The sequence below is a fragment of the Apus apus genome, chromosome 15 (genome assembly GCF_020740795.1).
Source record: "Apus apus isolate bApuApu2 chromosome 15, bApuApu2.pri.cur, whole genome shotgun sequence".
Taxonomy (NCBI): domain Eukaryota; kingdom Metazoa; phylum Chordata; class Aves; order Apodiformes; family Apodidae; genus Apus; species Apus apus.
The window spans coordinates 5,347,717-5,372,979 of NC_067296.1; the positions used below are offsets into that span (position 1 = coordinate 5,347,717).

A 25,263-nucleotide genomic window follows, 5' to 3' on the forward strand; every position below is an offset into this window, starting at 1 on the left:
GGTGCAGGCAGGGTTGGCTCTGGCAAGGGTCTTTGGCTGCTGCAGTTGTCTACCTTTTCACTTTCCTATCTGTTCAGACCCATTCCCTGGCTGCAAAAACTAATTCTGGGGTAGTTTGAAGTGTGTGGAGGAGGAATAAATGCTGACTGAATCAAAGCAGTTGTTGCACATGACAACAGCTACAGTATAAACTTGAAAATGCTTCCAACAGCTTAATTTCTAGAGTGTCCTGGAGCTTTCCTGAGTCCCACAGTGCTTACTGCATGGATTTTTCCCTAGATTCTGCTCCTGACCTCCTGATGTGCAGGGTTGTGATGGGCCAGGGCTTTTGAAACTTGAGGCAAAAGTGTTATCTTCAGTTTTGCTGCTTCTTTAAAGATGTGCATGCAGTGCACAATTGTGTTTGTTCCCGTGGATGTAGGCTCATAAAGCAACAGGGAAAAATGACAAACTATTTCTACCCCAATAAGGGAAAGGAAGACTGTTAGTATGTGAGATACTCAAGTTCTGAATGGAGGAGGCTATGAAAAGCAAGTGCTTCTCATGAAAGAGTGTAGACTTAATGAGAATAAATATCGCTAGGGACAAGAACAGGATTGCTCTTCTCTTAGTTCATTAAGAGCTCTGGACTTTCTTCCATGCCAGCATAGTAGCATTTTAAGTTGTACACTGATGCTGGTCATTTCCCTGAAGTTTCAACTTGCTGTTCTTCTTTATTCTGCTTTGTTAGTGGAAACATACTAATGAGTTTCAGTCTCTGACTCTTATTTATACAATTACAGGAGAATGTTTTACATCTTGGGAATCCCTGGAAATGCGTGTTTCTGTTCACATTGAACTTATTTTGGTTTTGAATGCAAATAATGGATTGAAACTTCATTGTTGCCTCTCGGTTGGGTGCCCTTTGGCATGTGTGAGAAGCAGCTATTAATTTAGCCCTTCTGTACTGATCAAACATGTACTTTCATGTTTTATAAGGCTTCCTCAGTCCTGTCCTTTGTGTAATATTGTCTACTGCAGTTCTGCTTGCAGTGATTTTATGCTTTTGTTACACAAGAACTTCAACATGCTGCAGAACAGGTGTATGTGAATGTGCCATTTCTTTCAGAAGAGACCATGTAAAAAGCACTGGCAAATCATTAAACTTGCTGCTCCTGTCTAAACCAGTAGTTGTTTTGCTGCAAAATGCTTGCAGTGCTGCAGTTTCTTAAGGTCAGCATCCCTTTATACCATACAGCTATCTCAATTACTTAAACATTAATTAACCACAGATTATTTGGTACTTCCCCAGCAGATGAAAAAGATGACTGACTGTGACTGAAAAAAATTTGAAGAAGGGATCAAAACGCATGTACTAAAGAGGTTATGTCCTCTTTCTGAACAGGGTATTGCAGCACATCTTGCTTACCTATGTGGCTTCTGCAGGTTGTTTTAGATTGATGAAATGCCTGCTGTGACATTTGTCTCCGTTTAACTTCATTTCCCATAGGCTTTAGTCACACAAGATAGGTGTGATCAGTCTGTGGTATTTTTTTCTTGCCTCTAACCTATCCATGATAAGCCTTTAAAGTTTGGGACAGATAAATGAGTGTGCAGCTTAGCTTGCAGACTTGGTCCTGTGCCCACCATGCACTCTCACTGTTAGCAGATCTGTCACATTGTTTACCTCTCTTCCTTAGTTTGAAGTTGCCCCAGGGTTTCAGTGGAGCACAAAGTGCGTTAATCTTGTTTTGCAAACTTTGTGGTTTTAAAAAGCTGTGTAAGATCCTTGCTTGAATAATAAAACTTAGCTGGAGAGTAAGTGGAACTTCTCAAAGAGTTTGTAGGAGCTATTCTAAAGGACAGAGAATGGCTGGAGAGAATTTTTAATTATCTTCATTCCCCTGTGAAGATTATCACCAAATAATTCCACAGATTTCGCCTTCTGTGCAACAGCAAGGAGTACAGGGCCTTCAAATTACAAGATTAATGAAGAACTCAGTAACTAAGGGTTCTGTCTTGTTCTGAAGCCAAGTTTTGCAGCACAGTCCTTTTATGGGAGAACACATAGTATCTGTCCCTGTAGTATCTTGTGCCTCAAGTAACTGCTGAAGTGTGGAGCAGGGTTGTAAGGTCATTTGTTTTACTCTGTTTCTATCAAAAGTATCAAGTTTTCAAGCTTTGGCAGAATTGGGTACCATGTGGTGTGGTCCGTTTTGGCTCAGAATAACTATAACAATAGGTTGGCTTCAACCTGTTAAGTGATGACATATTTCTTCATTTGAACCCTTAGACAAAAAGGAGAATGTGTTGTGGTAGAGTCTTACTTTTAGTAATAAAGTTCCTTTCCATAGAAAGGTTAAACTCATTTTTCTGCTTTGTTCTTCCAGGCTCCCTTTTCATGAATCTTCTCATGCATCTTTTTTTTTTTTTTACTTTTCATTTCTTTTGTTCTATGCTTGGAAAATGAATTACTGAGAATATAAGCTTCACATCCAAAAGCTGCTTTGTGTGTTCTTTTTATGCTTAGTCAAATTAATTTAGTTGCTTGGCAGTAAACTATAAAGCTCAGATTTTATTCTAGTTGATGGAGGGAAATGGTGTCAGCCTCCCTGAACCAGAGCACCTGACCTGGTGATGCACCTGAAGTGAAATAAGTTTGATAGCACAGTAATTGTACCTAACTTTAATTTGGCTTCAAGAGTGATTTTAAGGATTCAGAAATAGCCTGTTGGTTGTGGAGATTCTTTCAACACTGGTGAAGAGTTGCATGTCAAGTTGCTTTTGAAAGGTCTGTGTGTGCCATTAAGTGTGACACTGAATGAGGAAGCAGAAGGCTGGCAGTCTTGTTTCAGTATTATTGTAGTTTCTTGCCTACTGAAAACCCAGGTCCTGCTTCTTTTACTGAATTTTGTACTTAGGGTATAGGGGACTCAAATCATGGTCTCGGTGTTTCAGTCACTTTTCAGGATTCCAATTGTTTTGCAGTCAGCTATTGGAGAAATAATAGAGCTCAGCAAACAGACCTGCAATACCTTTCCAGAGTAAATGTTTTATGTGTATTCTGTAGCTGTGTAAAGAGGGCCATTAGGCCAGTAAGTGACATATCCAGCTTCACATGGGAAGTTTATTTTAGGTTATGGTTTTCTGCTCCAGTATATCATCTACAATACCATCATCTCTCTCTGAACAGTGCCTTCTGGGTATGTTTTTATGCTTTTGGCACTTGTAGCTGCATATAGATGATTTCCAGTTTCTGTAGCTTTCATGCCTACAGTTCTGTTTTCTTTCAGTCTGCCCTGCTTTATTGGGAAAGGTGAAGTCTCTGATACCTGGGATGCAGTTGTGTTTTCTGCCCAGTAGCCTTTCCTCCACCTTTTTTGGACTACAGCAGTGACAATGCATTTAAACAAACTCTAGAAACATTGTGTCATCAGTTACTGGAACACCATGATCACACTGTTACTTCTTCCAACTGGAATACTGGAAAGACTCTGCTAGTTTCATCATACATGTCCTCTATGTTGATGGCAAAGGGCTTCTTTCTAATTCCTCAGGTTCAGGGTTGCTGAAGGTACCAGTAAGAGAGCACCAAACGCATGCAGAGTACTCCTGAAAAGCCTTAACAGCTTGTCTGCTTCTCTTGTAACAAATAACTAATATCGAGGCCTTGGACTTAAATTGGGGTAGAATTTTCTGATGCTTATCTGAAGCAGAAGTGTTACTGGAGTAATGAGAAGTTTAAAATTGTTTTATTAGTTGGTCATGTGATGAATTTTTCACACTGTGTTGAGATTTGTGCACAGATTTTGGTCCTAAGAATCAAGTGAGCTTAAATTGCCTTTCTGGACACCAGCATACAGGAGCATTGAGATAAGGCTTTGAACAGATAAAATACCAGTTGAGGTATTTCTAGGCTGTCTAAGGAGAGAAGCAATTTGGGATGTTGCTGGAACCAGGAGGAAAATACAAAAAGTGCTTATCCACAGAACCTAATAAAACATTTCTGAAGACTGCTGGCAGAAGCCTTCTGTAAGCAGGTTAATGATGTATTCAGATTGTTCCCACAAAAACTTAGAGAAGGTGAATCAAAAGAGAGCAAGTATGGACGGCTGATAGATTTATCTGTAAAAGCTACTGCTGAGCAGAAATTGGGGTTGCCAGGTGTTAACTTATCAGCCATCTCACTGAATTTGGGAGAAATTAGAAGGGCCAGATTGTTGCTCAAATATTTTCTCTCATTCTTGGAAGAAGAAAAAAATAATGCAAAATCATGAAAATGGGATTAAATGGCAATGGAGTAAAGCTTGGATGATGGGAGTGGGGTAAAATGGCATCTGTAGCATCCTGTATGATGAACCATTGATATTATAATGATTGGGCACACAACCTTATGCTCCTCTTTGATTTCAGTATGTTATTAGAAGTTTTTCTGTCAAATCTGAAATATGAACGTAGGAAGTAGGTCTAGTTCCCTTAATTGTGATATGGAAGTAATCTTCTGGGCAGGTGGGTGTGGAGAGGGATTCAGAGAAGTTCAAAAGGATACGTCTTGTGAATTAAACCAGTAGCGTCCCATTGTTTTGTCACCAGACTAATCTATTAATCCAGGAGTTGAAAGGACTGCTTCCCTTTGCTGTCCCTTGGCACATTGCCTCTCCAGTTGGCAACTGGAGAGGCTTTCTTTTACTTTTACTTTCTTTTACTTGGTCTCAGTTCTTGTCATGCTGTAGAGATGCCTAACCTTTTACAGCTCTGTTCCTGGATAAAGAGTAAACATGCACTGTTCAGCAATACGTGTGTACAAGGATTTGAAATAGATTTATGACTCAGCCTTTCCCCAGAGACTTGGCAGGGGATCGAAGGGGGGGGTTGTGAAGGGGATGGACACTGGACAAAACAGAGCCACAGACCAAAAGTGCTTAGAATTTCCCATCCTTAAATCAAGCATCCTTGTAATTAAACGGAGTTGAGAGATGAATCAATGTCCAAAAATGCAGAGCTGCTCATGATGATTGGAGATTCAGGGGGAATGGCAGGAATAGTACGGGGACTGCAGTAATCTTTTGGAGACATATCAGGCTCAGCATTAACAGAGATCCAGTGCCAGAGACATCAAGCTTTCTAGAACAGAAGAGATGCCAAAAGCTCTGTTTGGGTTAGAGGATGCTGAAGGGAAAGCCTTAGGGATAATGGATCCTTGCCCAGTGAGCATAACCCCTGTCCCCACTGTAACCTTGATGCTGGAGAGAGACTTTTCGATTTCTGAAATCTTTTAAATATCACATGAGCTTTTGGGAGTTTGAACTTTGCTCACAGTAGAGAGTGGATTTTGCTAATGCTCTTGGGAAAGGAGTAGTATTTATCTCCTTCTTTAGTATTAGAGGGAGCAGGCATAGTTCATGAAGGACATAAAAGGCAGGAAACAAATATGAATGTGTGATAATGTTTGACCTGATTCTGTAGCTCGTGTGAGGCTGGACCTATTCAATTGCTAATCATCTGCAGGCTGGGAGAGTTACTGGAGGCTGGAAGATTCTTTGAGGAATCAATATGCTAAATATATAAAAGAAGATATATTACAGGAACATGTTGGTCGGTTGCTTCTGTGTTGATGAGGTTTGCTGGAGGTGGCCACTGTGTCATAAAGTTTTGTTCCTGAGTCAGTTGTTCATTGCCTGTGAAGTCCAGTATTGGGTTCTGTGAAGTGGATACACAAACTGGAATAAAATGGGTAAAATTGTTTATTATCAGCCACCAAATAACTATCCACTTGAACTCCTAGAAAAAGCCAATCTGGAGCAAAGCATTTTTGTGTGATATGCCAAAAAAGAGTCTGTGCTTTTTTTAATGACCCAATCTCCTGAACTTCGTCCACCTCTACTCTCAAAAAAAACCCCAAACCAAACCAAGAGCTTTGACGTCTTATGAAGACATATATATGTCAGCTCAAGACTAGTTAACAAACTCTTTTGAAGTCTTTTTTCTTAACCTGCCTCATGGCATTGTGTCAGAAAGCAACACCATTGAGTCTGAATACTAAGCAAATATTCCAGAGCAATTTAACTCTTAGGAGACATGTTTAGGAGGTAGTACACATACCTCCATGGAATTACTGAATTTGAAGTGTTGTCCAGTGTGAGATGCTAAGTACCTATCCAGCCTTGACTGGACTTGAAAGCTGTCCTGCCAGTTTTTCCCTTCTCTTTTTGAGACCATGCATACAACCTCCTGTTCCCAGCCACCTTGGGCTGCTGTTTAGCCAGAACGCCTCTGTGAAATACCTTCCTGCCAGAAATCCTTTGGTAGACAGCACAGGAAAGCTAAGTGGAGACAAATACTACCAAGCAGAGCTAGTTAAACTGGTCAGGCACTTTTTTGCTGTGGTACCAGGCTTTAATTGTCTGAAAATACCAAATCATTGTAAGCAGTGCAAAGGACTGAGGAAATAGATGTCTGATTCCAGTGTTTCCAGGGTGTAGCTCTGGAACTACTTTTCAAGAGCAAATGTTAATTGCAGCTGGAAAGCATAAGTCAGCTGGAAGGGAATCTAGTGATGAAGGTAAAAAAGCTGTTCTGTTTTGTGCTTTTTGTGTGTGTGTGTGAAAAACAATCTCATGCTTCTAAGCTCTAAAGAGAATAGCACTGAGCTCAGTTGCATATTTTCCATCAATTGGTTGGTAGAAAAAAAAATCACTTGCTTAAAAAGCAAGTGTGTTATAAAATGAGTGTACATAGTTCTATGTATAGCATCATGGTGTTTTTTCTAGCAATTTACCTATTCATCAAGTGTAAATAGATGGCTGTTCTCTTCAGCCAGCACTTCAGGAATCAGTGAGTAAACTCTCAATGGAATAAAACCCAGGCAGTTTGCAGGCAGCCTGAGCTTCCAGCTACTGGCTGAACTGAAGAATCACAAGTGTGAAATGCACTGCAAAAACATTTTTTGCCAGTGAAATGTGTGTTGTCCTGGTGGGAAGAAGGGTACCAAGAAATTGCTTCTTGGCAGTTCATAGAGTGTAGGTGTCTGGTCCCCACACAGTGTGCCAGAGATGTCTGCAAAGCTCTGCAGGCTGCAAAATAGATTTTGCTCTTCAGGTACTTGAAAACTCTTAAGGTGTTTTATGCTGTAACACCAAATGTTCCACATAACATGCCACATGCCTGTATATCAAAATCTAGAAAACTAAGTCTTGTGCTTTAAATGTATATACTGGATACTCCAAAGCACTAGGAAGAGTCACCACATTCAGGAAGATCAAGGGAAGTTGCAGAAGGCAAGTTGGAGGCTTGAATGTCAGCTTTCATGTGTTGTTTGATGTTGTCTTACTTCAGGTGTATGAAAACAATACCTGAAGTTATAGAGGGCAATAGATGAAAATCATATTCTGTGGAAATATGACTGTGCGTATATTTTCACTAAAACCAGTTAAATGTTTTGAGGTTATAAGAGCTGGTATCAGTTAAGGAGAAAAATGAATGTGGTGGAAGACATGGAGTCAGGAGGATGAAGCTTGTTCCTGGCTCTGCAGTGTTTCCCATGTGACTCTGAAAGTCACAAAATCCTTGTGTTGCAGTTTCCTATTCTTAGTGTGGGGATAATAACCTTTTTAGAGACACAGTAACTTCTTTATAATTAATTAGGCATTAATACCTTACATCCAAGATCTCTGGTGGAAATTCTGACACTATTATCTGAAAACACAATTGCCAAAGCCAGCATGGCCTCTTAGGTATCCTGAGGAGCTTACTTTATTTTAGTTGTCCTGAGAAGCATGTTAAAAACAAAAAAAACCCCACAAAACCTGGGGGAAGCCTTTGGGTACACACACGTTCTTACCAACATTAGTGACCTTGACTGTGAAAGATAGTAGTGCCTTTTGAGCTGGGTTTGAGTTACTAGTTCAGCCTCAGCTCCTTTTTGATCTACTTATAAAGAACATTTAAGGTCCTAAAGATACTTGTAAATGAGTTTATTTACAATTCAACCATGTTGCTATTTTCTTGTGCTGAATCAATCTCCTTGGTGCTTTAAAGGACTTTATTGTACAGTGCAATTGTCACTGAGTATGGGACATGTCACTCAGAGTAGAAATTGATACGAATAAAATTACTGTGTTCATGTAGATTTCCTTGAGTGCCATGTCCCATTTCTGACCTGTCACTTAATTTGGACCAGTCCTGACCTGTGTAGGTGGTTACCACCACCATGCACTCGTTACAGCTGTCATGCTGGATTTCCTTGGTTAGGCTGTTATCAGAGGGTGGTGTCTCCTGCAGAAGAGAAGCATGAGGAGAGAATCCCTAATCCTCTATCCTTTTCACCCTCCCTTTTCCTCTTCCCTCATTACTCCCCATTTCCCTTGCTGTTTGTCTGCCATGTCATGTGCTGTTGGGGATAAGAGTAAGATTATTTTAATTTGGGCGGGGAGCTGCTTTGTCTAGACTAGATACTTTTTGAAGTAGTAATCTGAATTCTAGGATTCATCAGGCCTAACATTTCAGCTTTATGCTCAGTTCCTGTATCCTTATGTATTTGACATGAAGTACATAGAGGCACAGGAAAGTAGGTTTCTTCTGGAAGCTTGGTTGATCTTGCCATAGCCATACCTACCTATTTAATGAAAAGGGTTGCAATTCTTCAGGGTCTGTCAAGCACTTAAAGGTCATTGAACTAAAGACCATTTAAATGCAGCAGTTGGCAAGATGAATTAACTGCAGGAACAAGACTTCCATTTTAGGACCTCCGAAACCATGATTTTTATATTTTGAATCACAGAAAATGCTGTTGAGGGGTGGGTAAAAACACAGTTGTTCATGAGGGAGGCATGGAGTTTTCTCCTGACTTAATTTCTGAATTTTTTTTTTGCCTCTCTGCTTGCAGATTCTCACAAACACAAAGATAAACACAAAGACCGAGAACACCGGCACAAAGAGCACAAGAAGGACAAGGAAAAAGACCGGGAAAAGTCCAAGCACAGTAATAGGTGAGGAAAAAGCTGATGAAGTCGTTAAAACAGGCTAAAACACCCGCTGCACGTGCAGTCTTACAAGAATTACTCTGGTTATATATGAGGATGGAACTGGTACATTTTTGAGTGTGGTTTATGTGAGCATAGGTGCTTTAAGCCTCACTTCTGTCATTGCATGCATTTCCATAATGGTAGCCAAAGTAGTGTGTCTTGCAAATGTGAGACAATACTAATGGACAAAAGATTATTGTGGTTTGGTGTTACTCAGGGCTGTGAAAACTCATTTCGCACCAGTTTAATAAAGATTGATCTGTTTTGTTCATAATCTTTTTGTGCGTGGTTCCAATTGTTTGTCAGAAATGTGGAGCTCTCTTGAGTGTTGGTATAAACCAAACTGGTTTAGCATAGGTGAACCTGATGTGACTACTAAGCCTCCAAATTATTGTAATTGTCTGGAGAGATGGTCCACCATAATGAGGGTGATGTTCTTGGCCTATTACCACTATGGCTGAGTATCTCAACACTGTGAGGCAGTGTTATGAACTTCTGCTGGGTCAGATGATGAATTGGAAAGGATTGCATGCTGGTTTGTCTGATGTGATTGATACACTACACTGCCGCTCTATGGGGAAGGTGTTTCATGCCAGTCACACTTTTTTAGTCTGTGCTGGCTTGTAGCTCTTGAGGTGGAGGTGAATTCCACAGTTGATGCCCTAGCCTAGGCTGTGAACTGTAGGAACCAGGATGTGCAGGTCTGTCTGTGGTGGTTTGGTGTGACAGAGCACAGCACACACAGGGTGTTCCTCAGAAAAGCTTCCCTAGTTTTAACTCCTGACGTGCAAGTGCCACAGAGCCCAAGTTGTCAATGAAACTTGCAAAAAAACAGTCCCTGGAGGGTAAGTTTCTGTTGTGGCACTTGTGAATGAAATAATGTTTATCCTATGGCTAAGCAAGTGGTATTAACCAACTGCTGTGGAACTGTGATGACACAATCTAAAAATGAATAAAAAAGCTTGTGTTAATGTTTTCTACTAGAAGGTAGTACAGAAAGAAGGAGACAGTCTGTGCTAAACAGTGGGTTTGTTTTATTGGGGTCGTGCTTTGGGTTTTCTGTGACCTTTTGAGAAGTTATGCAACCTTACTGCTCCATAATACCTTTCTTCCTTTTTTTTTTTTTTTTTTTGAAAGTAAATAGCTGACAAGAGGGACAAAAATCTAGGCCAAATAACTTCCAGCATTTCCTGGCTTCCACAGTAAAGATGAAATGCTTTGGACACGCTGTTTACACTCTCTGCTTATATATCTATATTGCCTTGACTTCTTATTTTCACTTTCACCCCAAAACTGACTGAGATAAGAATGACTGAAGTGTCTTGTGGGGTGTAGCTCATGGGTCAATAAGTAATCATGCTTTATCTTGAAGTAATTTGTTTCTCCCTAGAGTTTTACCATAAAATCACTGTGAGAAGGGCATCATGTTCTCTAGGCACTGTGCCTAAAGCTTCCAGCCACTTTCATTTCTCTATTAAGTGTTCATTTGTCCTGTGAGCACAATATGCTGCACCTTTGAGTCCCAGAATTGGGTGCACCCATGTGGATGGCATGGCTGGAGTATGGGCAGGGGTTTCTTCAAGGTGTGTTTTTGGGAGAGATTACATAAAATGCTGCTTTATCCTTCAGGCCCCAATACAAGGTGGGACTTCACTTCCCCAGGCTTGGTGCACAGCTAACAAAAGTTTCCTCTAGCATGATTTCTGCCTTTCAAAACTGCCACCTTAGAAATGAATGTGATATATTGCTGAATTATGGAATGTGGTCTGGAAGGTGGTTCTCAGGGAAGGTGATGTATGTGGACACGTGTGCAGCACTCTGGTTAGACCTCTCCTTCAGGAGTTATCTAAAATCGCCACTGCCCTGTTCACCCTCAGTCCTGGGTGCATTGCTGCTTGCTGCATAAAGCCTCCTGACTTCTAAGACAAACTTTTTTGAAATAAATTACCTTATAATTGGAATTGAAGCATTTCTTCCCCACATCCTTTGATTCAGCTGTCATGCACATAATTCCATAAATGTATGTTGTGTCTGTGAGGATTAGGTTTGTGAAGCCTTGTGAAGGAGAGAACCAAATAGCTCACAGTGGGGAAAGGTCGGTGGTGAGCAGGAGGGTATTGTTTAGAGGGTGGCTGCTGGAAGGACCAGAGTGGAATATGTGCTTTTAGCCTGGTGCCTACCAAGTGTTCATTTGGAAGATGTGAATCTCCAAGGATGGCAAAGGCCAGACTGGTGAGTTATGGGACAGGACACGGAAGGACTGCAACAAGCAGTTTGGGCTCCATTACTACAGTCACTGTACCAAAATACTTTCCTGGAGAGAGCCAAGATGAACAGAGAAGTCTGAATTTTAGGATCACCTATGTGAATGTCCAGCATCCCTCACTATTGTACTGCTAAGCAGATGAGTTGCACTGGGGAGGGGGCATTTGATTACTTTGCCATTTTTAATAGCTTTTAATTTTGCCAGAAGTGGGAGGGGAGGAAATTGCTTTGCAGGGAAATACTAGAGAATTGTCCTCTTTCAGAGGCTCTTAGCTGTGATATAACAAGACCAGAAGCAAAATTGTGCTTGGGGCAAGAAGTTGTTGAGGGCTCTGTGATTGCCTACAATTCACTAGTTTTGAAAATCTTGGCTTAGGCCTTTGTGATAGAGCCATCCAAAGGGCTGGTTCTAGGTCCAGATTATTTTGGTACTTGATTGTCCTGGCTGTCACTGCTGAAAAAAATTCTCATGCAGAAGTGCATTGTCAGCTGTGCTTACTAAACAGGGATCCTCATTTTTTCAACCCATCCACTGTGCTTAGGCAAAGGGTTTTCTTGACACTGGGTTGGTAAATGTCCATCTTCCCCCATGTCAGCCTGCAGTGTGCCTGCAAGCTAACTGAAATGTGTTAGATTGTTAGCTAATGGGTTCAAAACTTACGGAAACTCTTGGCTTGGAAGATTTTCAGACAGGTTAGAACATTCTGTTTCCAAGTTTTTCAAGTGTGCAAGCTAGGAGAGTTTTTCTCAGTGACACACAAAATCACATAGTGGTGGATCTCTTTTCATGATACTCTCTCTGTAGTAGGAGTTCCCTTCAAAAAGGAGTTACTTTCTCACCCATTGTTCAAATGGCACCTTCACCTTGAAGAGGCACCTTATTTTCATGTTTTGGCTGATACCTGCTAGCATACTACTGACAGCAACAAATTTGCAACTCCTGTCTTTCTGTGAAATAAAACTCCTCTTTAGGTTTGACAGCTCTTTTAAACCCTTTGCAGCAGGGCAGGCAGTGAACCTCTGTGTGGTAGTAGAGGTTTTTGTGGTTGCTCCCCATCTCATTACAACTTGCTGTAAAGACTGCTAGGTCAATGGCTTTGTTTTTATAAACAAAGGTGACAAAGTGCCCCTTCACAAATCCAGTGCCACAGTGTTACTGTCCCTCCACTGACCATCCAGCACCTCCTGTCTGCAGCTAAAAGATCAACTGAACACAGCTGCAGGGGAGCACAGCAGAGCTCTGAGAGCCTCTGCCCTGCTGAGGATTTTGACAGCTGTTTTGATGGAGGATATTTCTTCACAGAAGAATTTTGAAGGAAAAAAGCCTGCCTGTTTGGCCTGAAGTTTTTCCTTTGACAGTGAAAAACAAGTGAAAAATAGCCATTGCTGTTAAAATTTAACAAAAAAAATTTTCCAGGTAACAAGAATGTGGGGATTTTTCCCTGTTTTTTCCCCTGGATGGGGAATTTTAAAAGTATTTGATAAAAGCCTGTCACTTATTACTAAAATTGGAAGTGAATCCTTGAGAAAAGTTTATCTTATATTAATAAAATTGCATGGAAATCTTCAAAAAAATCCATTTCATATTTCAAAAAAGCTGCTGCATTATTGCAGAAGATGTGCTGTATCTTTGATAACACTCAAAGAGGTTGAGCAGTGCTTTAGCAGAAATCCAAGCCATTGTTGGGGGTGAAACTTGGGTTTGTACCTCTTTGGCATTTTATACAGTGTGTGAAGAGTCTCCTAATTGAATTCTGAGAAGTACAGTACTGCACTGGGCATTGTGCACAGTTAAGAGCATTGTTTGGTTGTGTTTGAAGCAGGTAGGTTTTATGTCTGTCTGTAATAGTTTGGCAATTTCATTTCCTGCCCTGTACTTTTTTAAAAGATTTTTTAAAAAGAAAACCTGTATGAAGAAGGCAGAACTCCAGTGCAGGCAAATAGATGTTTCCTGTATCCAGACTCTGAATGATCTGAACTGCCAAGATAAGTCTCAGAAATAATCTAAACTGGCTGATTTTGTTTTCATATGGCAGAAGTGTGTTAAGTGGTATGTAGGACTTCTTAATTTTGTTTCTTGCTTTCCTCCTCTCCCACTCACAAGATGACATATCTGTATCTTAACCACTCATTTACAGCTGTAGTAAACCAGGAAAGAACATTTGTATGCCTCAGATCTTCTCTGTCACCCCTCAAGGAAAGAAAATGCAAACCCCACTTAAGAAAAAACTGTATCAAAGAATAAATCCATATCACTATCAAGCAAAATGTTTCCTTTTGCTCCTTTTCTCAGCTCTGTATTTCCCCATCCCCAAAAGAAAATCTAATACACACCCATTAAATATAAATGACAGTGGATAAAAAAACAAACCTTAAACAAGGTTTAAAAAAACCCCAAACCTTAAACAAATTTGATGTGGCAATACTTTTCTGATCTGTGGGAGATGAGCATTTGAAACGAGTAGACCATGTAAAATAATGGGTCTTTTGAAGCCAAGGTTTGCCAGACATGGGTTTAGAAGTGCTCACAGTAACAAGTGTCTTTTCTGCCAGGTGGAGTGTGGGCTGCCAGGAGGCTGAGGGGTGCAGAAATGGCTGTGTCAAAGAATGGGAGCCAAGAGGCTGCTCCTGCAGCACTGATCCATGTTGTCAATGTGTCAAGCATCTGAGCCACGGGAGGGGAAAAAAAAAAAAATCTTCTATCAGATTTTGTATTTCTTCAGTTTACTGAATTTCTTGTGATCACAGCTTGAGCTGAACAGAAGCATGGAATTCATAAAGGATTTATAGGCCTGATCTTCACTGGCATCTTCTAAGTTTTATGGTTTTGCTAGGAAAAACACAGATTCCAAGCATTTGCTAGTCGTGAATGAAGATAAATTTCAGTTCAGGCTTCTTGCACAACTCCTCTGATTTATTAGGTGATCCCAAACAGCCAAGAATTGTGTGCATTGGGGGCAGGAAGAGGCAGGGATCTCTGACGGAGGGGAAAAAGCAATTTTAAAAGAAATATTTCAGCACCTCCTGTTCCCTAGCGTGGATGGTTTTGGTTTGATTCCACATTTGAATGCACAGTTCACCTTGATCAGCTTCCTAATATGACAGTACCTTCCAGCAGTAAAAATTTGTGCTTTTCTTGTAGTGGTATACCCAATTCTCACAATTCCATGGAAGGTGCATTGTAAGCCTGAGCCTCAGCTCAGTGTGCAGGTATTGTTCTACTCTAATATTTTTATTGGCCGTTGACTAGTCCAGCTTTTATCTTGTTCCTCTTACTGAAGGCTTGATCTATTATCTGTGAAAACTGGTGAAAAGACTCCTTTCAACTCTGGGAAAAGCAGTTTCAGGTTTTTTTATTGTATTGCTGAAATCCCAGCAGAACCATTGGGGCTCACGTGTTCGTTCCCTGAAATACCAGATGATAACCCTCCAACAGTGAGCATAAAATACTGCAAGCCAGCTGAAAACTCGTCCTTCACTGCTCTGTGCCTCCTGCTTCTGAAGCAGTCTCCCTGCACAGTCAGCTCTTCCTGGGTATGCGTTCCTCTGAACATGATCACAGTTTTCCATGAATACTCTATTACGTCAAACGAGGCAGGGGCTGCGTAACCTCTGCTCTGTCCCTGTTGTGTTTGTAGGTTTCACTGAAATCACAGCTCCCTGTCATTTTACGCTTCAGCTGCGCTGTAGCAGCTCCCGAGTAGGCAGGCAGAGCTCTGCTTGCAGCAGGCTCTGGCACTTGCTAGTAGCAGTTTCCCAGTCACGAGCTAATTACAGCTGAGAAAATGAGAGAGAGGAAGCAAGAGACTCTTTAGATAAGGCATCCTTCCCAGCTTGTGATTTTGAAGCTGAAATGGGAAGGGCCTGGGAAGGGATTATTAGCGTACATAAATGGCACCTGAAGAATGCAGTGTTAAATTACTGCAAAGCTGTTGTAGTTTGAAGAAGGAAGCTGTGATCTGCACATCTGCCATTCTTTGGAAACACTTTCCACTTGTGACTTTCCCATGTGATTGCAGCCTGAGCAGCTGCTGCCAGGTGTCTGTTCTCCCTTCCTCTCCCACTCCTCCCTCCTGTCCTCCTGCTGGCATCCTCACTGGGAAATACAGCCATGCTTTCAAGGGAAATGGCTTCTTCTGTTGCATTTATTGCTTCATGTGCTTCAGTCTGAGCTCTCCAAGGCCTTCAGATATCCCTGTTCACACTAAAGCTCTAATGAGAGACAGTAAGCAAACTAGCAGAAAGGCTGTGGTGCTTGAGGAAGTGCATGGCTTTTGTCTGAGCTAAGCCAGTACCATGATACATCTCTAGAGATGTCACCCCTGTTCTGCACGTATTGATAAGGTGTCCTGGTCTACTTTGTTACTTTAAAAAACCCAGACAGTGCAGGTTGTCAGCATTAAGCACCTTTAGAGGTGTTCAACTCTTGAGTGTGTTTGAAGTGGTTCAACTAATGGTCTGGGTGAAAAGGTGTCAGCAAGGCTGGGTATTTCTAAAGCAGATTGTGAACAACTGTTTCATGATCCAGTTGCCTTCTTTTCAGGCTAACATGCACTGAAGCTTCCCTCTTATCTTTTGGGGGCTTTGCTATCCTTCAGTAACTTCAGGCTGGCTTTTTGGCAGAGGGCTATGTGCAGGAAAGGTAATGAAGGTTCCACAGTGCTCTGAGAAATGAATTCAGGATAAAGTTATCTGGGTGCATGTGGTCATGAGACCTTTTGGCTCCATTATGTTTGGTTTCTGTAAGTAAAAGTGATTTTTTTTTTTTTTTTCCAATTTTGAATTGGCCAGTAAGACAGACTTATGATGTTTAAATTGTTTCCAGTCCCTCCTAATAATAGCTTTGGGGTTGTCTGGAAATAGCTTTCTGATAGAAGGCTGAAACCTCCTCTTCAGGGTAAGGATGGCATCTTGTTGCCTTCTCTTTTCTTTTGAGATTAGTGTGGTGCTTAAATTGTGTTTCCCTGGAGTTTCACAGAAGTATCTTAGCCAAATGGAAGGCCGAAGCTGCTCAGCTTGCTGACTGAAGCTAGTAGCTCTGCAACTTGCTTCACTTTTAGAGAAAAAGAAAAAAGTTTCTCTTCTCAGGATTGTTGCTTGAAGTTGTTATCAACATGTTCGCAAATGAGCTTTTCTGGGAGATGCAGATTTCAGGCCATCCTAGAGAAGAGGGACACATGCCTTCATAAATGCATGTGTCAGAAAATTTTAGACTGAGTTATAGAAGTCAGAGCTGTGGTCCAGTATCTAGAAAATGTAGGGCTGATGTGCCATCTACTTACAAATGAGGGAAGAAATTTTTGCTCTTCTTTTGCATTGGAGTGAGTAGCACATTAAATCAGATTTTTGTCTGGGGAATTTCTTCCAGAGATGTAGCAGGAGCAGCAGCAGGCAGGACCTCGGAAGCCCAGCCACCAATACTGTTGTTTTGAAAATGAAGCTGCAGAGTGAAACTGGAGACACAGTTTCCTTGGGTTATCTGATGACCCCACATTACTTTGGTGAGAAATTTACTGCTTGCTGCAGAGCAAAGGGGGAGGAATAGTCTTGTGATTTAAAAAATAAAAATATTTAAAAACCCCATAAGACTGAGTTAGGAATCCAGGCTCCTTGATTCTGACTCTGGTGCTGATAAACCTTAGCTTTGGCTTAGTTTGCATAACAGCATCTCAATGGTGGCTGTTGGCTCCCTTTTGAGAGGGATGCCATTTGAGCTTCTACTTCAACAAGCTTAAGTTTTTAGCACTTTTTTATTCCAGCCACAGTCTGCAGGCATTCAACACATACAAGTTGTTGCTGCTTTTCTAGGCCAGTGAGGTTTTCTGCCTTTTTCAGTATTAGCTTTGCAGATTAGATTGTCATCTATTTTGTGTACATCTCAGAGCTCAATCAATCAATCACATAATGAAAGCTAGTGTTTTTCACTGGTAGTGGGAATGAGTATGGTGCTTTTGAAAACTTAGTTGGTTGGTTGGTTGTTTTGGTTTGTTTTTTGTGGGGTTTTTTCCCCTTACTTTTGCTATTCCAAACTTCCAAGCAACAAACAGTGCTATGATCTTTACCTTAGAGAACTAACTCCATCACGTGCAGCATGTGCAAATTAACCTGAGGAAAACGTGTTATTTCAGGTAGGATTTAAATACCAAATAAAAACAAGCAACAGTCAGAAAACAAACACAGGCAGACTTGCAGGAAACAGTGTGGATCTAAGCCTTTGTGTGTTTTTTATGGTTTTTCCTGCGTGATGGTTTACCTCTGTGATTTTAAGTCTTAAATCCTTGGCAAGTGAGGTACCTAACATACAGATAACAGTACAAGATATCATCAGAGTTTCCAGACCTTTGAGTTTAAAAATTATTAATAATTTTTGTGGGGTTTGGGTTTTCAGAAAATCGATTAATTTAGTTTTGGAGCAAAGGAAAATGAAGTTGGTGTCTTGAATCTGAGATACTGATGAGTAAACAGGGTACGGGGATGTCAAATCGGAGGAGGCACCTGGTGGATTTCTGAAATCTCGTGTCAGGATGTTCTGTATGTACTTGCATGTCCTGACCACAGGGTGTTCATAACACGATCTGCTGGGTAAGAATAGTCTGCAGTTGTTGAATCTTCCCGCACAGGCAACATGTGATGCTCTGTGTCTGTCTACAAACATTTCTAGCATGCCAGTTGCCTTTTACTGTTAGACACTCCTTTACAGTTTTACATGTAGCATAGAGAGGTTGCTAGAGAGTTGAAATGAAACTGATTTCTCTTCCTGCTGATCTTTTGTAATGGGACACAGCACATGAATATACTGATTTCCTTCAGAGATGGATTTTTCATGCTTTAGCTGCTTGAGCTTGGAAAGCCAGTGTTTATTTATTGGTGTGTGTGCTGCTCTGAGCTTGAATAATTTAGACCTTTTGCAGGTTCAGGTCCTTTCATGCTAGTGTTATGTGAGGCTCTGAAACTGTATGTTGGACTTTACACTGCACTTCTACAGCTTGGGTGTGGGTTGGCATACTTGTGGCTGTGGTTGCCTTCCTTTTAATCACACTCAAGCTTTATGGGAGTTGGTTAATGTGCTGCTTGCTTTCTGTAGCCATAAAATATCCAGCCCTTTTGCAGTCTAGTCTTTGTTATAGAAAAAAGACCTGAAGCAGATGTTGTTTTAAGTCACACTCTTACCTGGTGTTCCAGAGTTGCTGTTTTTCAGATCAGGCTGGCCTTGCACTTACTTGAGTGTGGAGATAACTGAAGTAAGGAAGATGCCTCAGGGCTTTGCATTGCACTGTGTAGTCCTAAGGACAAGCAGAGTGGATCCCAGAGAGCAGGAATGATGGCAGTCAATGACTGAAGAAGGAGGAGCATGACCTGCCAGCAGAAGGAAGGCACCTTGCTTGGTGCCTAACCATGCCCAGTAGAAGAGAGCCTGATTTCCACTGTGCCTTTGGCTTGCTTAAGCCCAGGGTGACCTCAGGGAGTCCACACAACTCAAAATGTGTGTTAAAGGCCTGTTGACTTGGCAGACTTGCTGCTTGGCTTTCCACAACAGTGCTGCTAATCCTCATAGCCAGTTCTTGCAGTTTGTATCATGACTCTTCAGAGAGCATTTCCTCACTTTCTGGCTCCAAGGATCAAGTCATTCTATGAGAAAACTAATTTTCATTTGGAAAGAGCCATGTGTCTTTCTGGCTGATAAGAAGAACTTGAAAGTGTGATCCAAATTTACCCAAATGTCTTAGAAATCAGAAGAGGGTAGAAACACAATTTTTAAAAGGTTTATTTTCTTTTCTTTTGGAGCGTTTTTCTCTTTTCTGACTAAAGAATTTTGGGTATTAAACTCTCAATACTGATATTTATATCTCCAGACTCAGAGAAGTAGCAGACCAGATTCTTGCTTGGAAACACCTTTGGTGAGTTCCCATCCTGCGTGGCAGGGTCATGTCAGCCAAGCAGAGCTGGGCTGACCATGGTGGTGAGGCACAGTTGGTTGAAACAGCTCCAGCTGAGGGTTGCAGCATTATTCCTGCCTTTTCTGTTTGACTTTGCATAAACACAAGGACATTGCATATCCTGTTTGCTCTGGTTTTCCCATCTGTTTGGGAATAATAGAGATCAGCGGTTTTCTCTTTAAGTTCCAGAGATGAGAGCTGCTACAATGACAAACTGTTGTCTGAGCAAAAGCTGACATGGGCACTGACAGGACTGGCAGCTCTGTTCCAGGGACCTCTTACGTTGTCTAGGAAAAAGAGGGAAAGCAGAGACAGTGGGAATTCAACCTAGGTTTCCTCAGCAATCCAGGCAGACGTGGCTTTTCCTGAAGTGGAGCACTTGGCAGCTGTGGTTTTGTGGTATGTCCCACTCCTCTTCCTCTTCCTCCCAAGGAGAGTGGATGATGTGTGACAGGAGTCTGTGGTAGATCATCCTGTTAAGGTGATCCCTTATTTTGTAGGGCTTCTAATGATCAAAACCTGGGACTCTTGATCCCTGGAAGCTGCCTGTGGTAGTCAGATCTCCTTGTGTTTCCCTCTGCAAACATACTCTTTTGTCTTGCAGTGAGCACAAAGATTCCTCGGAAAAGAAACACAAAGACAAGGAGAAAACCAAACACAAAGATGGCAGCTCAGAGAAACACAAAGACAAACACAAAGATAAAGACAAGGAGAAGAGAAAGGAAGAGAAGGTAGGTGTCTCCTGTGGGAGAGACAAGAGGATGGTTCTGGTTTATACCGCTGAACGGTACAAGCTCAGTGGGTTAGATGCAGCTTATGCTTCCAAATTTTTATAGACCTGGAGAGAACTGTCCCCGTGCTCACCCAGAGACTTGTTTTGTGGAGTGCCAGATGTTAACTTGTAGGGGCTTTATCTGCAGGCGTTGTGAATGGAAGCAGTTCTGCAGTGGAGCTGTGTCCACTGGCTCTGTATTTTTTCACTGTTACTTTTCTCTTTGCCAAGATTCAGAGATGAGGGAGAAAAATCTGTTAGATCACATTTGTTCCGTGCAAGGACAAACGTAGACAGGTCAGACAAACACTTCAACCTATTGGAGCAATTGGAGGGCCAGAAAATGCTGAATTGACTAAGACTTAGAAAAAATGTTTCCTTTTTGGTATGTCATGTAGGTCACTGAGGGCTACAGGGGCTGAATATACATTGGTTCCTTCTGCAAGTTAAATACCCTGCCTGTGCTGCATGTTGCAAAAACATAAGGTGCTCTGGATAGTGCTAATCAGCTCCTATTTACTGTGTTTTTCAGATGAAATCATCTTCTGGTGATATAAAAATAAAGAAGGAAAAGGAAAATGGCTTCTCCAGGTAAGAAATCAAATCTGAAAAACCTGAAAAAAATGTAGCAGTTTGACTTTTCTTAGGTGCTCAGTGTTTGACTCCTCTCACTTGGTCCTGGGAAAAAAATTGAGTGCTTTTGACCCCTTCAGATGATACATTCTTCTCAGTTACAGGACCTGTTAATTGATCTACTTACCTAGTAACTGCAGATGGGAGCTGTTGAATACCTGGTATCTGCCTGCACATGCTGGGTTTGTCCAGGTATTAAATAGATTTATTCTTCTGAGGACAGATTGAACTACGGTAGCTGGAGTTGAAAGAACCTCTGTTGCAAAATTGGTACTTGAACCCTGCAGGCAGTCTTCTGGGGACAGGGCTTTGCAAAGACGGTCAGAATTGCCTCTGAGTGTTTCTTCTTTAAGTAATTACAGCCTAGAGGCTTTGCAGAGGAGTGACAAGTAAGGAGGGTGCTTGTGTGAAATCAGAAGTACCTTCAGAAAATGCCTCAGTGTCTTACTCTACTAAATTCCTGGTAATAATCAAGCCTCTTGGACTCAGGGGTTGTATCTGTCATCAGTAATACACTTATTAAAAACGTGAAGCAAGCAATTGACAGAAGAGTACTTTTTCTTAATAGGTGACTGCCTATGATCTCTTATTTGGGACTTGTTTAAATCTAGACACTGGTTATTCTTAAGGTGGTAAATCTGGTCCACTGACTTACTGGAGGTACGTGGTGTGATGGATGCATGGATTTGTATCTATCAGTCAAGAAAAGTTTTCAATCATCTGTCCAGTTTTATGAATCCACTTTAAAAACAAAAAAAAAAGGAAACAACATAAACACCAAAATCTTTCCAGTCACACCATGTCCTGTGGATGCGGAGGTTGGGAAAAGACACCTGTCTAGTCCATGCTTATTAGTTATTCTTCGCATATTTTGAATGTGCCCTCTTGACATGAGCTCCTCCATCTGTTTCATTTTCTTACTCCTATTTAAAATGCAAACTAAGTAGTTTTATGCTTGGCACAGGGAAGAGGCGCCCTCTCCAGGCCCTTTTGGAGATGCTGTGGAAGTAGAAAGCAGTAATGTTTAGGTGTTTGGTGTAGGAGACAGTTAATAATAACTCTTTCTAGCCTCTCCTGTTCATCAGAATTGCACGTGTGTGCAATCTTGCCAGGGACCTTGGGTGTTCTCATGTCATGGTAACTGGGTCCTCTTTAGATCCTAGAGAATTTTTTTGTGTTTGAGGAAAACCTGGGGGAGCCTGCACCATTTTTTCTTCAGGCCAAAAGCTGGCTAAGAGTAAAGTAATTATTTTCTCTTTTTTTTCCTGCTGAAAAGTTCTTTTACAAATTCAGCAGAGAAAAATGTCCTCACTTAAATGGTTTGGATTTTATTCCTTAAGACTTAGTAGGATGAGCAATTTTACTGTCTTGGGAACAATGAAAGTCAAGGTTCAGCTTGGCCATCCAGCTCCTTTATTTTAATATAATCACACTATTTCCCACCATTGCAAAATATTTCAGTGTTAAAATAGAAGAGATAAAATCCCTAGCAGGTTAATGAACAGTACTTCTAGATTTCTGCCTGCAAGGGAGAGTAAATTAAATGGGCCTTCTTTTTCCATAGATGTTTTGTAACCATGTGCTGCAGACTTGTGTCATGGTTAATCACAAGCAATTCCACAGAAATGGCGCCTTGCAGCAGCACGGATCTGTCTCCCCTGAGTTGCATCTGCCAGCACTGCAGTGGCTTTGCAGCTGTGAAAGAGCAAACTGCCTGGTTCTGCTTCATGGACATACTACCAGCTAAAATAAAGCTCCAGACTGTCTCTTGCTGAGTGTGATCTACAAAGCAGAACGCTCCTTTTTTTTTCTTTTTTTCTCCCACTCCATCCAGTTGCAAAATGTGTATGGGAAGCTGAGTCAGTTTGATGTAGAAGTTGCTGATTGAATATGAATAGGAAAGCCCAAGATGGCACTGTTACTTTTCCTACCTGAGTGGAGCAGAGCTAAGGCCTTCAAAATGTAACTCTTTGAGACATCTTTTCCTTTGTGAAGATACTTTTAATGCTTCTATGGAATCTAAAAATGAGTTTGTTAAAGGGGATAGTCTCTCTTGCACTCATACTCTTTTTCTTTTTTTTCTTCTCCATATTACTGATGTCTTGGGACATTATGTCTGAAAATGTTGAGCTTAGCTTAATATTTGTGGTCTGTTGAAGTGGACAGGATTGTTTGCTTCCTGCAGTTTGGACAGTGAAAAGAGACTGATCAGTTTAACTTTGCCAAATCTTTGTTTCCTTCTCTGGTTTTTGCATGCCTCAGTATTTAGTTGGCAAAAGATTCAGGGAAATAGCTTTCAAATCTTTGTTCAGTTGATATTTTTCTCTCTTAACCAGGTTCAGTAAGGATATTGAGTTGAAACTGATGTCCTCTGTTTGGCTGCACACATGCACGCATTTCAGTTTTGCTTTAAGTGTATTTGAAAGCGCTGGAAGTTAGTTGTGTTTACTCAAAACCTCAGAGAAACACAGGGAAATGTAAGCAGTTGAAATTGGTCTTGATGTTGCTTGAGAAATTACAAATATGTAGACACTGAATTGACACTCTTTGTACCATCTGTGGATATTCAGAGAATGACACACCAACACATTTCAGGACTAGAAGACAGGCCTAATTTTTCAGATGATCATTTCCTAAAACTGAGTGGTTGCTGGTTTCCAAGAAACTTCCTCTTTGAAGTTAGAACCATCTTTCTTTGCTTCTTCTTGTAGTCCACCACGTATAAAAGATGAACCAGATGATGATGGGTTTTATGCATCTCCTAAAGAGGACTCCAAACCTCTGAAGAGACCTCGAGAAGATGATGAGTAAGTGGCTGGTGACTTGGATGTTTGCCTTTAGTTATAAAAGATAACATGGAGGGAGCAAGTGGGATTTCAGGCTGTCAGCACAGATTTGTTCAGGTGGGTGACTGGAGGTATGAGACCAAGCTCTTTATGCTGCTACAAGTTCTCTGAGCAGGGCAAGGATAATATTTCTGGTCTGCAAGGCAAAATACCATTGCATGCTTCTGCAGGTGATGCTGTGAAATGTTGCAGAGCTAGTAAATAAAAAAAAGAAACCCAGAAGGTAGGTAAAGACACTGATAACAATTGTAAAACATAAATCTGAGCAAGTGAAGTATCAATTGTAGCTAAGTGGCTGCAGTGGCTTCAGTTGGACAAAGAAATGACTGCACAAGAGGAAGAAAGTGCGTTGTCAGCCTGTTTGGGAGTGGGGGTGAGACTTGCCTGCACTGCTTGACATAATTCACATAGAATCTAAATAAGTTGTGGTTTATGCTGCAGGTTTTTGTCGCTAAATCAAAAGAAAAGCACACATGATGTTTGTCTGATACAGTAGCCTACCCGGTAAAATAAAAGCCCAGTTCCATCACACCATGATCTGTCATCATCTTTGTGCATCCAGCTCTTCAGATAGTGTGACCTTATTAGCAGTCTGGAGTTAAAGGATTGGAAGAGTTTAACCACAGTGGTGTTCTGTTCTTGTGTTTCTCAGTTTCCAAGAGAGATGGGTGTGACATCTTTTCTTTTGTGTAATCATTTGCTGCCTTCTGTTAAAGTTTTGTGCCCTCCTATCTCATGTCTGCAATGGAAAGATTAAAAATTTGCCAGTAGACAGTTTTTGCTGTTGTTGAAACTGGGGAGGGGGGCCTTGCAAAAAGTGAGCTTTGTGGGCAGATCACACTGAGTGCAAAAGGAGTTAGGGGTCAAACATACCACTAAGCTTTTGCCATTTATCCCATCACATGTAATCAGTGAGTGGCTAGTAATGCTTTTGAGTTGATTCTTCATCAAAGAAGATTTTTTGCTTCAGCAGCCTGAAACTTGTAGGGGCTGTTTAGCTGGGTAGGGACTATTCAGTCTCCAGACATTGGAGTATAAAATAATACTCTTCAGAAATCAAACATGCCAGAAATATTATGAACTTGTGTGCACAAACTTGTATAGATGTGAGTTCTCTATTTTTTTTGTACTGGAAAATGGATAAATGGATTCTTTTCATCAGCTAGTCTTTTTGTTCTTACAGTGCTGAGTACAAACCCAAGAAAATCAAAACAGAAGACATCAAGAAAGCAAAGAAAAGGAAACAAGAGGAAGAAGAGGTAATATAAAAGACAAGTTGATTTATGTGATCAAGAATAGCAAGGCTGACAATTTGCTGTTGAATTATGCAGAATGGGGAATTTGATTCAAGACAAAGGAGGCAGGGGCCAGTCTGCATGCAGTTAACTATGATGCAGGTTAACTTATCTGAGCCACAACCTATAAAAAGTCAGGAAATGTTTCTCTCTTACTTGTAAAACAAGGAATGGAGAAGATGCCTCCGGGAGGTGAACTTCCAGCCTGTTCCAGGCAATTCACAGTCCTTCTGTTAAGCAACTCGCAGAGGGTAGCGGAGCCTTACTAACTACATCTGGTAATTGCACAGATAATGTAGCACAGTTCAGAAGTAGAGGGGATGAAACTAAGATCAGGTGCTAGAAAGATGCTTAAAGCTTTTAGATGGAGTCTAGAGTGTAAATTTCTTTGGAGAAGGACTTGGCAAAGAGCGGTTAGTCATAATTTGGGACTAATGAACTGAGCTCCACATCTAGCAAGGATACCCTTTTGAGGGACGTGTTGCAGGCACCTCCTGGCAACGTGTTTCATTC

At 41.2% G+C, this 25,263-nt stretch overlaps 1 protein-coding gene across 1 annotated transcript in view; it reads left to right on the forward strand.

The window, feature by feature from the left end:
* TOP1 (DNA topoisomerase I) overlaps positions 1-25,263 on the forward strand; it is a 66,087-nt gene that overhangs the window by 20,043 nt on the left and 20,781 nt on the right. The window contains exons 3-7 of the mRNA XM_051633017.1: positions 8,864-8,966; positions 19,809-19,935; positions 20,509-20,567; positions 23,321-23,416; positions 24,639-24,714. Of these exons, the coding sequence (XP_051488977.1) occupies positions 8,864-8,966; positions 19,809-19,935; positions 20,509-20,567; positions 23,321-23,416; positions 24,639-24,714 (461 nt within the window). The remainder of the gene's footprint in view (positions 1-8,863; positions 8,967-19,808; positions 19,936-20,508; positions 20,568-23,320; positions 23,417-24,638; positions 24,715-25,263) is intronic.